This window comes from Myiozetetes cayanensis, unplaced genomic scaffold, assembly GCF_022539395.1.
Source record: "Myiozetetes cayanensis isolate MyiCay16 unplaced genomic scaffold, myiCay2020 scf32, whole genome shotgun sequence".
Taxonomy (NCBI): Eukaryota; Metazoa; Chordata; class Aves; order Passeriformes; family Tyrannidae; genus Myiozetetes; species Myiozetetes cayanensis.
This window is the reverse complement of record NW_026087544.1, coordinates 5325759-5340405: the sequence shown is the minus strand read 5'-3', so window position 1 is coordinate 5340405 and position 14647 is coordinate 5325759. Positions and strand designations below refer to the sequence as shown.

The 14647-nt window shown below is 56.5% G+C and overlaps 1 protein-coding gene across 4 annotated transcripts; it reads right to left on the bottom strand.

Moving 5' to 3' along the window:
- Positions 1 to 3127: 3127 nt before the first annotated feature.
- On the bottom strand, positions 3128 to 14578 carry TNNT2 (troponin T2, cardiac type). Of its 4 annotated transcripts, XM_050327140.1 has the most exons (18): positions 14536 to 14578; positions 12147 to 12196; positions 11205 to 11215; positions 11046 to 11063; positions 10435 to 10464; positions 9541 to 9597; positions 9001 to 9033; positions 8449 to 8484; positions 8168 to 8189; positions 7215 to 7275; positions 6984 to 7100; positions 6333 to 6410; positions 6090 to 6200; positions 5576 to 5685; positions 4938 to 5028; positions 4480 to 4520; positions 3750 to 3755; positions 3128 to 3176 (listed from the first exon to the last, which is right to left on the bottom strand). In XM_050327140.1, exons 2-18 carry the CDS (start codon positions 12182 to 12184, stop codon positions 3128 to 3130), a joined length of 909 nt encoding a protein of 302 aa, XP_050183097.1. In that variant the 5' UTR covers positions 12185 to 12196; positions 14536 to 14578. The 4 variants fall into 4 exon arrangements, with proteins under 4 accessions (XP_050183097.1, XP_050183100.1, XP_050183099.1 ...); XM_050327143.1 differs by lacking the exons at positions 10435 to 10464; positions 14536 to 14578 and adding an exon at positions 8625 to 8627 and having other exon boundaries at positions 12147 to 12184; XM_050327142.1 differs by lacking the exons at positions 10435 to 10464; positions 14536 to 14578 and having other exon boundaries at positions 12147 to 12184.
- Between the last annotated feature and the right edge of the window lie 69 nt (positions 14579 to 14647).

Genomic DNA, 14647 nt, shown 5'->3' with positions numbered 1-14647 from the left:
CGGGCCTGCCCTGCAGGGAGTGTGCTGGGGAGGGCCATGGCACAGCAACACCATGGCTTGGGACTCTGGAGGTGAGAGCTCCACGTCTGGAAGGTGTTTCAAAATTCAGCATTTACACCCTTTTTTCGGTCTTTTAGGCTACAGGTTGTTGTTGGACCTGAGCTGCAAGAAATCGGGGGTTGTGCTGGTTTATTTTCTGGAATTCTTTTGCTGGTGTTTGGCCTTGGCTTGAGCTGGAGGTTGGTAACCCCCTGCTTTACCTGGGGACAGCGGATCAGTGTGGTGTGACCACCGTGTATCTGAGTTCATGGATGGGGGGAGTGGTGAATCCCACAGCACATTCCCAAGAATGGGCAATGCCCACCGGGATGGCATCCAATACCACACCCACTCTGTGCTCCACAGAGCTCTGCTGCCCTGGACACCCTGGATGTCACACAAAACACAGCCCCCATGGTGGGCTGTGCCTGGGCAGTGGGGACCCTGTGTGGCACCCACAATCCACCATGGGCTCAGGAGTTGGGGGTGTGTTATCCTGTGCTGCACACCCTCTCCAGCTCTAAGGGACTCAGGTCCCCCATCCTGCAGTGGGGAGTGTGGGTGATGGCTCCCTGTGTTGTGCCTGATGGGGGGAGCAATGCTCCAACACCTCATGGGGACCCTGCTTGAGCAGGCAGGTTGGACTAGATCATAGGATCATAAAATCACAGAATGTTCTGAGTTGGAAGGGATCCACAGGGATCCACAGGGATCACTAGGTCCAATTCCTGGCTCTGCTCAGGACACCCCAACAATCTCACCACGTGCCTGAGAGCACTGTCCAAACACTTCCTGAGCTCTGGCATCCTTGATGTCGTGACCACTGCCCTGGGGAGCTTATTCAGTGCCCGACCACCCTCTGGGGGGAGAACCTTTTCCTAAATATCCAGCCTAGCCCTGCCCTGACACAGCTCCAGCCGTTCCCTCGGGTCCTGTCGCTGGTCACAGAGAGCAGATTGCGGTGCTGCCCCTCGGGAGGAAGCCGCAGACCCCGAGGAGGGGCGACAGAGCAGAGCTGCTCACCAGCACACAGCACCCGAGCCGCGCTCCAGCGATCCCTGGCACAACTCGCCGCACCGCTGCCATCGTCACAAGGCTTGGGGTGATGCCAGCACCCGGGAAGCCCCCGGGGAAGCCCCCGGCGTGCTCTGCCACGTCCCAGAGGATCGCCCGCGCTCCGCCGTGCCCGCTCAGGGTGGGAATCCACGGGCACGGGAGGGAGGGGGCGCAGGGAGGGTGGGTGTGAGGGCTGGGCGCTGACTCAGCCGCCTGGCACGGGCTGTGCCAGCGCGCAGCGGGCGCGGGGCGGGAGGTGCCGGGCGTGGAGGGAGCGCGCAGGTTTCGGCCCCGGCGCGCAGGGAGCAGGGCTGGACAGGGGCCAGGAGCTGCCGCGACAGGCAGCGCTGTGGGAAGCAGGGAGTGCCCGGGTACCCCCGCCCTGGGCGCTGCCAGCCCCGCAGGGACGGGCAGAGCGGCTGCAGTGCCGCTGTGCGGCACCACCAGCCCTTTACCTGCCGGAAAAGTTTGGGGAATGGACCTTCCGAGCCTGGGAAAATGAGAGGTTTTCTTTCCAAACCGCACACCGCTGTCTGTCCCGAGCGCTCCTCTCTCCTGTTGCCGTGTGCCAGGCGGGGTGGAAATGTCACTTGCTGGACCATCACTCAGCCACCCTCCGGACATTTCATGTCCCAGCACTGCCACCCTCCCCAGTTCTCCCCATTTGTCCCAGTAAGGGATCACGTTCAGCCCTTCACACCCCATTTTTGAGGAAGTGGGCGACAGGCAGCTGCTTGTCCTCCACTTGCTGCCTCACTGAGTGTGAGGCTTCCCAGAGCCTTGTTCCCTAAAACCTGATGGTTGTGTTGAATTAGGCAAAATAAATCATCCCCCAACAGGAGCTCAACCTGCAGGATATCCCCACATCAGCAGGGAGGGGAAGGGGAGGACAGGTGACCCCAGTAAGGGAGGAGACAAAATATCTTGCTGGGGGACAAGAAGCCTTTGAAGATCCACCACCCTGTGCATCCTTCCCTTCCTCACTGCACTGGGAAATGCTTCATGGATGCTGTTTATCAACACCATGGGCCAGTTTGCCCTGTGAAATGGGCAGTGTCTTCAGATGGCTGTCAGTCCAGGCCCAGATCCACCAGGAACACTCTGGGCTATCCAGCTGATGTGCCACTGCAGGCACTGCACGTGTGAACACGCTACAGAGGTGCCCACAGCCAGATGGGAAGAGATCTACACCCCTAAGGCACAGATAAATGGCCTCTCCACACTGACTTATCTCAAGGCTTCATTGGATGTTGTCAGAAACACACAGAGGAGGCAAACCCAGTTGGTCTGAGCCCTGCAACAAGTGGTGGAAATAGGAGTAAGGATGGCCTGGAGGGTGAGTTTGTGACTATTCCATGGACCAAGAGACTTGGGAAGCAGTGCCCCCAGAAGGCACTGTGGGAGAGAGAGATAACCAGAGAGGAGCACGGGGACAACAAAAGCAGGAATTTAAATGGCCATAACAAGGATGGTGGGGCAGGAAAAGCAGGTCAGACCACTGAGGTCTGCTACAAAACCTCCCAAGGACTGCAGGTGTGAGATGCTGTGAGGCACAAGGACATGATGGGCTCAGTTGGTTGGAGCGTGGTGCTAATAACTCCAGGATCGTGGATTCCATCCCTGGATGGGCCGTTCACTTAGGAGTTGGAGTGGATGGTCCTTGTGGATCCCTTCCAACTCAAAATATTCTGTGATTATGTTATTCAGGAGGTCCTGGGGGCCTGGAGCAGGTGTGCAACCGTGCTGGTTCTGTCGAGCTCTGCTGGGACCGTCCTGTGCCTGTTCCCTCTGAGCTCAGAGCGTCAGGATAGAGACAACACCCGCACCCCCTCACGGCTCTCTTTATTTACAGACACAACACCACTACTGGGGGTGTGGAGATGAGAAATGGCACCTGGTGAAGCATCTGCTCCCCCAGCCCGCCCTGTGCCTGCAGCCAGGGCCTGATGCAGCAGGAGGGCGGGTGGGCACATGGGGCAGCCCAAAGGCAGTGCCCCTCCCCGTGGCTCAGCCTTCCGTGCCTCCTGAGTTCCTACTTCCACCTGCCACCCACCATGCTCTTCCCACGGGCACCCTTTGACCTGGAAGGGAAGCAGAAAAGCAGAAAGGCATTAGCAATCATGACAGGAGGGGTGAGGTGGGTGCTGTCAGCGCTCCTGCAAAGGAGTGAGATATCTCTGACTGATGCTCACTGCCCTGTGGGGATGGAGGTCTTCAGTGGCCCCAGGTAACACCCTGGGACCCGACTCAAGTGTTTTGGGGCTCTGTAGGAACAAGCTCATGCATTTGCCAGGAGTTTCTAAGGAGCCCCAATCCCCTTTCCGTGTTTCTCCCCATCTAAGGATGCTTTGGAGAACAATTGACGAGTTGGACCTCTGGGTGCAGGGGGATAAAAACATCTGCAGAATCCTTCAGGACACACCACATCGCTCTCCTTAACTAGCTTAGGGGGACAGGCACTGCTTTGGGCACAAGTCAGCAGAGAGGAAGAGGAGGAGGAGGGAGGAAGAGGAAAGTGAAGGGCATTTCTGGCTTTGGCTGCCAATCCTTGGCATTGCCTTGTCCCTCAGCCCTGCTGCTTCCCTGCTGTCCCGGTGTCCATGCAGCACACGTGCAGTGGGAGACACACAGCGCTCAGAAACGCCTCTACTCACCCTTTGCTGCAGGAACAGGCCGTGTTGGGGCAGGAGAGAAGAGAGAGCTGGTGTCAGTGGGTGGGAGATGCTGCACCTGACACAGGGGGGGCTGAGCATCTCCCAGGTGAGACAGGAGGGTTGGGATGGGGATGTGAGAGCAGCGTGGTGCTCCTGAGAGTGAGGGTGAAACACCCTCTTCCACCCTCATACAAAGGGTCCCCCAATCATGTGCAGGGAACGTGGACATGGGGTCAGGCTGCCCCTGCCCTTGCAGGGCTCTACAGCTCCCACAGCCAGTGGGATTTCCCCTCCTAGACAAGCTGGGATCTCCAGCACTTCCCTGAGATGCTAGGCAGAGCATCCCTTGCAGGGATGGGGGTTTCTGGAAGCTGGAAGGACCTCACAGGACACAAGGTTCCCCATGCAGAGGGCGGGGTCTCCCCAGGGTCCATCCCCAGCCAGGGTCTGTGGGACAGGGGGAAGCTGGTGGAGGTGGGAAGTCATGAGGGTTTGTCAATGGGAGCAGAAGAGCAGAGACTGAGATCTCTGGGCCAGCCCTGCAGGTCTGTGAACACCAGGCACCAGTGGGACCAGAGGCAGGGGTGGGAGGAAGAAGAGGTGGCCCAGAGAGGGTGTAAGAGAGTGGGGCGATAACAGAGGGAGGGAACTGGGACCAGGACAACAGGGAGCTGGAGCTGGGAGGACAGGAGATGTCGAGAAGGGAGGTGTAACCTCCCCAGGGACTTACACTTTCTGGTGGTCACTGACACGGTTTCGGAGGACGTTGATCTGCAAGAAAAAATGCAGGTGGATGGATGGTGAGGCCTGGCAAGATGCCCCACACCTGGCTGGGGACAAGGGTCAGGCTGAAGATGCATCACTGCTCTCTTTTTCCCTGCAGTTCTTGCATGGGCTTTAGCATAACAGAATCCCAGAATGGTTTGTGTTGGAAAGGACCTCAAAACTCATCTCATCCCATCCCCTGCCGTGGGCAGAGACATCTTCTGCTAGATCAGGTTGCTCCAAGCCCCGTCCAACCTGGCCTTGGACAGGGCTGAGCTGTGCAGCAGAGCAGGAAGCCTCTTGCAGTGCCAAGCAGGAGCTGGGAGGCCACTGGGACAACCCACCTCATCTCCCAGCTGGGGAGCAGAAGGAGCAACCAGGAAGGTGGAGGGTGAACAAATCACAGAGGACCTGGAGGCTCACCTCGTACTTCTGCCGCTTGAACTTTTCCTGCAGGTCAAATTTCTCCGCCTCCAGGTCACGGATGTTTTGCCACAGCTCCTTGGCCTTCTCCCTGTGGGAAGAGCCAGCTGGTGACAGTGCAGGGAAGGGACATGACTCCCAGGGAGCTCAGAGCAGGGGATGGGGCAGTGATGCCAACACCTCCCGTGCTCTGGAGGCTCCTTGCCCAGACAGGGATGTGTTACCAGGTGGTGATGCCAGTCCCACACGTGGACCAGAGCCACGGTGGAGGTCTGTGCAGGTCACACACACGTGGGAGTGGGTCCCTCAGGATGCACCTCCCACCCATGTGAGCCTGGTTCCCTTGGGACACACATGTCCCATGAGTGTGAGCCTGGCTCCCTCTGATGGCTGGTGCCACCAGCCACAGCCTGGATGTGTTGGCTCGGCAGAGCCATGGAGCCATGTCCCCAGAGGGGTGTCACAGCCCATCTCCATCTGTGCCATCACCCTCTTGTCTGGGCTGCAAGCCCCAGATATCCCTCTCCAGCCCAGGATCCTGCCACAGACATCCCTCTCCAGCCCAGCATCCTGCCTCAGGATGTGAGACCCAACACCGAGCTCCTGCCCTGGACAACTCTCCTGCAGCCTGTGCTCACCTCAGCTTGTCTTCACTGAGGTGGTCGATGTTCAGGGGCTTCCGCCGTTCACTGAGGATCTTCTTCTTCTTCTCCCGCTCTGTTTGCTTCTTCCCGCCCTTCTTCTCTGACTGAGGAAACCATCAGTTCATTGGAGGGAAGGAAATCTGCCCAGCCTTTGCTCTACTCCATCCAAAGTTCTGCCCCCAACACCCTCAGCTTTTGAGGTTCCAGAAGCACATGGGGTCTTATAGGAAATTTTGGCAATAGTGGACAAGACACCTCTGTTTCCATCCCTGTCCCTGAGGCAAGGCTGGAGCTGCCCTGGCCAGCACCTGCACAGCAGAGCTGAGCTCACAGCAGCTCTGACCTCACTTTGGCCCTATAAACTCTGTTGTGACCCAAAAACGGTGACCTGACTTCTCCTGCCTTTAGAAACCACAGTCTATCAACACCGGGTGAGCTCAGCCCGTGGTCAAGCCCTTCCCAGGAGCAGCAGCAGCTTCCTGGCACCGCCTGGGGTAGGATTACACACCTTCTGCATGTAGCCTCCAAAATGCAGCATGTTGGAGAGAGCTTTCTTCTTCCTGTCCTCCTCCTCAGCCCTCTTCCGAGCCTCCTCTTCCTCCTTGCGGGCTCTTTCCTCCTGCCAAGGCCAGCAGTGGGTCAGGAGCGGGTGGATGGACACATCACGGGCTGTCTTGCACCCAGCACCCAGCTCATGCTTCCCAAGCCCCCTCAGCCCATCCTGAGCTCCCCATTCCCAGGAGACACTCACGGCCATCCGGGCCTGGCGCTCCTTCTCCCTCTCGCTGCGGATCCGCTGCTGCTCCGCCCTCTCCGCTCGCCGCTTTTCCTGCACGAGGAGAGGACCTTGGCTCGGACACCCTGGAGAATCTGCATCCTCTCTGTCCCTCCCTGATTCTCACAGCCCTGAGAGCCCCAAGGGTGGATCTGCTGCTCCCACATCTCCCAGGGGAGTGTGTTTGGACAGTGACCACGAGGGAGGTGCATCGTCATCGGGCACCGCGGATGGGCCAGGGCTGCCCAGTGACAGGACCTGAGGGAAGGGCTGGAGCTGTGTCAGGAAAGGGTCAGGTTGGATCTCAGGTTCTTCCCCCAGAGGCTGGCTGGGCACTGAACAGGCTCCCCAGGGCAGTGGGCACAGCCCCAAGGCTGCCAGAGCTGCAGGAGCATTTGGGCAACGCTCTCAGGGACAAGGTGGGATTGTTGAGGTGGCCATTGTAGGTGTCTCCCAGCTCAGGAGGTTCTATGATTCTGTAATTCCTGGGCACTGAGGTACAAAATCTGGCTCAAATCTCAGGCTCTGTCCTGCAGGGACATGGGATGTCTCATGTCCTCCTGTCAGGACTGTGAGGAAGGGTGGTGGCCGTCTGTCCACACGGGAGGGGAAAGGCTGAAGACGTACAATCCTGTCCTTGAGGGACAGGAGCTCCTCTTCCTCCTTCTTCCTGCTCTCAAAGTGGGCTTCAATGAGGGCCTGCAGTTCGTTCAGGTCCTTCTCCATCCGCTTGCGGTGAATGTCCTGCACAAGATACAAACAGCAACACTCCCCTGAGCTGGGGAGCTGCTGGGCACTGTGAGGGGAGCAACGTGAGGGGATCACCCCGTGGGAACGGGAACTGAGGGCACAACTTACGTCAAAGTCCAGCCTCTCTCCATCTGGGATTTTGGGAGGCACCAGGTTTGGCATGAAGACCCTGCGGTGGAAGGTGAGCAGGAGGATGGTGGGCCCACAGCAGGTATCTGGGGCAGGATGGGGCCTTTCACCCATCCACTGATCCACCCAGCCCAGAGTGAGCACAGCTGTGGGTCAGGGAAGTGCAATAACTCTTGCTGGAGGGTGCCAGCTGGGCAGCCTCGGAGGAAGACCCGTGGCATTCCCGAGAAGCACTCCAAGGCGCCTGCATGGCTGGAATAGCTCTGCAAGCTGCAGACAACATGACCACGACCCTTTGCCAGCACTCTGGGGCTGGCAGCCAACCCACTGCTCACCCAAAAGGGCACAGAGGAACCGTGTGCTCCAGTGTGACCTGGCACAGGGAGCTGGGGACCATCCCCTCTGTGGGCTTGAGGGAGGGCGGGAGATGCTCGGTAGGGGCACGCAGAGACACAGAGGGATGATGGCTGAGGGCAGATCTGCCTCCCACACCACAGCATTCCGGGGCTCTTTGAGGACCCACAGGTTCCTGGCAGTGGTTCACAGCCCCGCTCCTTGGGGCAGGTGCTCTGTGCCTGGAATGCTGGTGCTCGTGTTGTGGCCAGGAGCACCCTGTCAGAAGCCAGACCCTGGCTGTGCCATGGGCTCTCTATCCCAGGCTTGGGTGTACAGATTTTTTTCCCAGCTACAGGGTCACAGGGCAGCTGAATTTCCTGAGACTCCATTCTCAGGATCCCCCTCATGCTCCATGTTTACCTGTTTCTCTCCCTTTTTTTCCTCCATCTCCCAGTCTCACTCTGTTTCCATGCTCTGGAGGCCTCACTGTCCCATGCCCTTTATGGATCAGGGTGCTAAGCCCATCACATGGAGCCTCTGCCCTGGCACAGCTCCCAGCTCAGACCTTGTCCCAGAGGAAACACTGTGACACTTACTTGGGTTTTGGCTTCGATTCACCTGCAGGTCCCCAGGAGCAGGACAGAAAGACAAGGTCAGGGTCACAGAGGCATTTCCTTCACACCTTGACCCAAACCCACCACCCTGAGCCGAGCTCCCCCTCTCTCCCAGCAGCACAGGCTGCACTGTGGATCATCCTCCAGCAATGAGGTGTCCATCCCTGTGCCAAAACCCGAGACATACGTCAGTGCTCCTGGCTGGGCAGAGCAGTTTTTGGTACCTCCTTACACAGATGAAAGGAATGAGGGTGATACTTCACCTTCCCCAGGCTCCTGCTCTCTGTCCCCCTCTCCACCTGTGGAAAACACAGAGTCACAGAATTATAGAAGAGGTTGAGCCATCAGGATCATCGAGTCCAGCTCCTGGCCCTGCACAGGATACCCCAACAATCCCACCATGTGCCTGAGAGCACTGTCCAAAAATCAGCAATGCCACCCTCTCCTTCTGTATTTTGTACTTTGAATTGTACCTCAACCCTTCTAGGTTGCCCAGAGAAGCTGTGGCTGCCCTTCTCTGTAAGTCTTCATGGCCAGGTTGGACAGGGTTTGGAGCAGCCTGGTCTAGGGGAAGGTGTCCCTGACCAGGGCAGGGATTGGAACAAGATGATCTTTAAGGTCTTTTCCAACCCAAATAATTTTATGATTCTCTGACTTTCTGATTTTGGGTGAGCTGCCCTGATTACCACAGATTCTCTCCCTTCAGCAGAAAATTAATTCAACACCAAAAGTACTGTTCCAAGGGCCCAGTGTCTTGGGGGACTGGGGTCAAGACTGAAATGGCCAAAACCATCTCTCCTTCACTCCTGCTTTACCTTCTCCTGATGCCCTTGTTTCATCTTCTTGCTCTGTTTTAAAAGAAATGGGGAGAATATGAATTAGGACAACCACACAGGGGTCCCAGCACCCAAACCTGGGGGACACAGCGGGGATCTGAGCCCCCTGACGAGCTGTAACGGCACGGGGGTCACACCTCAGGCCACCCCAAATGTCCCAGTGCTCTTTAGATGGTGAGACACATCAGAGCATGACCCCTGCTCTGGAAACCCAACCTTGTGGGGACCCCATGGTGGAACAGGCTTGGCTCATTTTTGGCATTATTTCAGAGGGCTGGACACAAAACAATCAGCAACCAGCAGCAAACACAAACATCCTCATGCTTGCAGGGCCAAGGCAGGTCAGGGAAGGGCATCTCAGCTTTGCCACCTGCCTTACTGGACACCACAGAGCTGGGGGAGAGCTGCCCCTCGGTGCTACTGGCCCCTGTCACAGGCCATGCTGGGACATCTCAGCCCCTGGAGCAGAGCATGGCTCCTGTCAAGCCATGGGAGCTGGCTGGCAAAGCCACCACTCACCTTCTGCCTTGGTTTCACTGGTTGTCTCCTCCACCTCCTCTACCTGCTCTTCCTGACCTGTGGGATAAGGGGCAGTGTGAGTCCAACAGCACCATCCCCTCTGCCTCCCTACACATCCTGAGTGGGACAACACCATTCCCTCTGGCTCCCTACACATCCTGAGTGGGACAACACCATTCCCTCTGGCTCCCTACACGTCCTGGTATCAGGACAACTGTGACATGGAGCCGACTGAGAGAGACCAGAGGAGACACAGCCACAGGAGAGAGAAACAGAGGCTCAGAAAGCAAAAGATTTCGCTCTAACCTTTACCCAAGGGCTGCTCTGTCCTCAGGAAGGAAATAAAAAATAAATGAATGAAATTAAAGGATTGATAGCCACTTGTTGGCTTTGTCCCTCCTTCCCTCTCACGCTATCATTCCCTTACACCCCAGGAAGGGAGGAGGGATTTCTATCGCTCTCCTCTAGCCCAGCGAAGCCCAGGACTGGCTGGCACCCTCACAATCTTATTTGTGACACTGTTGGAGCATTTTTCCGCTGGAGGGAGCAGTGTCCCCACAAGAGTCTTCCACTGGAGTCAGCAATGCTGGGGCTCGCAGGTCTTGGGAGGACTTGCAGCCCCACAGCAAGACAGAAGGAAAGAGAAAGAAGACAGCAAAGAGAGCAAACCACGAGTGCCTTTGATCGGCTGGATGTAAGAGAGAAGCCACAGACGAGGGAGCAGATCCACAGACAGCACAGCAGGGCAGGAGAGGGGAGTGCAAGGACCAGGAGAGAGAAGTGGAAGAATGAAAGAAAACCATCTCCCAGCCAGGGAGAGGCGAAAGACACACAACCCACGACATATTGACAGCAGCAGTGGAGAGGTGAAATAAAGAAAGGTGCAATAACTACCGTCTTCTTCCTCCATCCATTCTTCCTCTTCTGGGCCAGGGAGGAGGGAAAGGAATAAGCGCAGAGTTAGTTGGAGGCCATGAAGCTGCGGAGCTCTGGCGTGCATGAGACAAGGACTCAAACACTGCAGTGGCTTCCCCTTTGTGCCTCTCTTTGCTCTTAAGGCTCAGGATGTTTTGCCTGGCAGTGCCCTGAAGCAGCAAGAGGCTCAGCAAAGCCCAGCTCCCCAGCCCAGCCCAAAAGCCCAGCTCAGCTGTGCCCCAGAGCAGCTCCGTGCACGGGGAGGGGGTGGTTGTGTCATCATCGGGCTGAGGCAGAGGGAGGTTTGTGCTTGAGCATCACTGACACACATCTAGCTGAAGTTCCAGCTCTGCCAACACCCGTGCCCAGCATTTCCACCCCTGTTTTGAGTCAAGAGCTCACTCTGACTGAAAAGATCCCGGGAAAATTCAATCTGGTTTTGATCCTACTGATGTTTCAGGGGGAGGAATCTCAAACATGCATGGGCATGATTTGGCCATTGCAGTCAATGAGTTGACCCCCACAGCCCCCCCAAGCAAAACACTGAACCCACAGCACTTGTCTCTTGGTCCTTGCAGGTAAACACCTACCTTCTTCCACATATTCCTCTTCACAGAGCACACACAGGCACGGGAGAGAGAGAGAAGGGAAAGGAGACGCAGGTTATTGAAGTTTCTGTGATCGTTTTTCGGCCTCAGGGCAGCTGCAGGTGCTCCAGGAGGAGCTGCAGATGCTCCACGTCCTCTTACCTTCCTGCTCCCTGCAAAGCACAACACAAATATCTGGAGTTACACCGGTCTGCTGTAACTGGGCACGTGTGTCCATCGGGAGGGGAGCTGGGAATTTCCTCAAGGAAATCCCCTTTCTCATAGTAATGGGCAGGGACTGTTTTGTGGGTGGCTTTAAGGTGGCAGTGGGGACAGGGACAAGACCCAGGTCATTCTGCAGGCTGTGAACAGCAAGAGTTGAATGACTGACACTTTGACAGTGGTCAGAGCACACCACGGGTTTGCAGCTTGAGAAGATTGAGTGACCATGGCCTGTAGTCCCAGAAACAGTCATCTCACATCCCATCTTTGCCCCAAAGATCTTCTCTGACCTCGGGGAAGATGCACAGCCTGTCCTCAGGTGTGCCCAGGGGACAGGTTGCTGACACATGTGAGTTTGGGATGGCATTGAAACACAAGAGAAGGATGCAAATCTGCTTCTTCAGCTTCCTGAGAAGCAGGAGCTGTGTTCACACTGATCCCCATAACTGTGTAATGCAGATGTTGAGCCCCATCCCTCCAGAACACACCTCATGGCCCAGGAACCCTCAGCAGCAAAAATTCCTCTCAAATTCGGGCCTTGTGGATTGATGGTCTGGGTGTGGCAGCAGGACCCCGTCAGCAACAGACTGGTGGCATCATGTTTTTCCCAGCTCTCTATCTCACTGATTTACACTGCAGCTTTTTTAATATATGAACCATCTCTTTGTCCCATCCATGTGTGTGGAAACAGCTCCTAACACAAAATTCCTCACTGCTGGGGGTCTGGAACTGCCAGGGCAGTGGTGCAGGTGGGCACAGGCTTCGGTGGGGGGCTTCATGCTGAGTGCTGGGATAACAACAAGAGCCAGTGCCCTCTGAATGGCACCTCTGGGAAAGTGGGAATAGGGGGAAAGGAAGTGTGTCTAAAAACACACCACTTACTGCTCATATTCTTCAGTGACCTCTTCAGTGTCCGACATGCCTGTGGTTATCTAGCAGGGGTCAAGGCAGATTGGAAAAAGTGAGGGTTAGGAGCTGAGATAAGGACAAGCACAGCCCGTCCTCCAGCACCAGGACATGGGCACAGAGGTGTCACTTCTCTCCAAAGGACTTGGAGCTCTGAGCTGTCCCCAGCTGGGCTGTGACAGCGTTATCTCAGCAGAGATAAGGCTCCCCCCTCCCCTCCTGTCCCAGGATCACAGCTCGCCTCAAATTGAAGGCAGGAGATTAGACACAGCCTCGTGCAGCACTGATAACTCTGTCAGGAGCCATGTCCAGGGCACAGCTCCCCTCTCCTCAGCCCTCTCAGGGGGCTGTGTTTGCTCAGGGGGCAGGAAAATCACCCCACTGCAATGAGCAGCTTGTTTTGCTTCCTGACTATTCTTAGCTCATTTGAAGCTCTCAGGGATGACCTGTTGTTATCTTGGATTTACAGCCCTGCACAAGGCACAGCACAAATCCTCAGGGAGATCTCCCAGCCCAGCCCTCCAAGGGCTCTGGAAAGAGGCAACCTGGGCTAAGCAGGAGCATTTCTCTCTTGGTGCTGGCCCTGAGCCTGAGGTCAGCTAAAAGGGATAATTCACAGCCTGGTTTTAGCAACAGGGCTAAAAACTCTGCAGCAACGGCCTTGCTTATGTTCCCAGCAAATCTGTCTCCCTCCCAGCTGTGCTGAGGAGGACTTTGCTCATCATCCCACCTCATCTAACCTTCACCCAATGCTCCACTGACCAGCCCCATCCTTGGGCATCCTGGAGCAGCCCAGAGCATCAGCCCCATCCCCTGCCCAGCCCATGCACTGCTCATGACCGTGCCAGACCTCAGCAGAGCTGAGATGCCTCAGGACAACACAAGGCAGCTCTAGAAATAACTTCCATGTGCTAAACCACCTGTTCCCAGAGCAGCAACGCTTCACTTCTCCTGCTGCCCGGAGTCTGGGAACAACTGGTCCTGGCTACATCTGTCGAGCATTTATTACCCAGGATGGGTAGGACAGGCTTCAGGATTGCTTATTCAAGGTGCTGAATCCAGAGCTGGAATCCTCAGGCATGGGAAAGGCACTACAGGGGGGGTGTCTGGGCACACCCGCAGCTCCAGGGGTTGTCAGATCTCAGTTCTGGGTGGTGACTCACAAGGGGCTTTTGGAGACACACGAAGTCAGAACTCGGCCCCGTCTGCCTCGGGGTCACCTCCTGCTTCTGCTGTCGCTGTTCCCTTTCTTCTGATGGATGTGGGGCTTGGCCCTCAGCACCCCCTCCAGCGCCATCCCCTCAATTTCCACTTCCCCTCAAATATCAATTCCTGGCCTTGCTTTTCCCCCTGGCTCAGCATGGTTCTGAAACCCCAAGCTTGGCCAAATCTGTTATGTGGCCTCTAAGCAGAAGGCTTCATGTCATCCTCTCATGACATAGGAGTGGAGGGCCCCTCCTGGCCATGACAGTGCAAACATGTGAAAGTTTATTCCTACGTTTCCATTCCCCTCCTCTCTCATACATCACTAGATCCCAAAGAGCAGAGGGAACAGCACCAAACCCAGGACTGTTAAGGGGGTACACAAGAACAAAGTGGCTCTAGGGAGTATATACCCATCCTCTGCCCAGAAACAGATAAACCTTTCCATTTAAGCTTGAAATTCTGTTTTGATAGAGTTAGGAGAACCAGCAGATACAGTACAGAGTTAAAGAGGAAACATTGCACGTATTATTTATTGACTGCAAAAAATCTCCCATCATTTGTTGTGTATTAAACAATCCAGATATTCCTCCCACTCCTTAAAATCACCCTGTCCTTCAGCTCAGGGCTGGCTGGTCACCCCTGTGGGGCTGAGTTAATCCGTGGTTCACAGGCTGCTCAGACATGGAGCTCCCATTTCCCACCGTTTGCTCCAGTGTGGGTCGTGTCACTGCTCCAGGTCCTGCCTGGCAGGGTCAGACCATGCCCAGGAGCATCCCACCCCTATCCCACCCCACGGGCTGCCAGCAAGCCAGGGTCAGGCTGCCCCGACCCTCCCACAGGCACCACATCCCTTCTGTTCCCTCCAGAGACGCAGGGATGGGGGATCTATGAGATTCCCCCAGAACCACAGCAGCCAAAATCTATCTCAGCCACCTCGGCACACATCAGGGTGGTTCAAAAGGCACTGGACAAACTGCAAATACAGCGGGATGGAGATGGTCCCGGCGCTTTATCCCTGGGAATGCCTTCGTGGCAAACACACGCACACCAGAGCAAGGGGCTGGGGAGGACCGTGAACCCGGAGCCGGATCATTTCTGGGTCCGTAAGCGCTGCCTTCCACCGAGCATCTACATCGGGAGCGGGCTGCCCCAGCCTTACCTGTGCCGCGGGAGGTCCCAGGGAGCCGAGGGGAAGCCGGCGGGTGTCTGGGAAATGCTCTTGGGGGACAGGAGGCTTTAAGGGGGCTCCAGCGCCCACCCCGGGGCGGGCA

What these genes read in the sequence shown, in the direction of transcription:
- TNNT2 (XM_050327140.1), bottom strand. Translation starts at nt 12,184, where the DNA reads ATGTCGGACACTGAAGAGGTCACTGAAGAATATGAGCA. An exon ending in AGAGCAGGAGCCTGGGGAAG is followed by an intron (nt 8,190 to 8,448) that starts GTGAAGTATCAC and finishes GGGGACCTGCAG; the next exon opens with GTGAATCGAAGCCAAAACCC. An exon ending in TTGGAGGCTACATGCAGAAG is followed by an intron (nt 5,686 to 6,089) that starts GTGTGTAATCCT and finishes TGGTTTCCTCAG; the next exon opens with TCAGAGAAGAAGGGCGGGAA.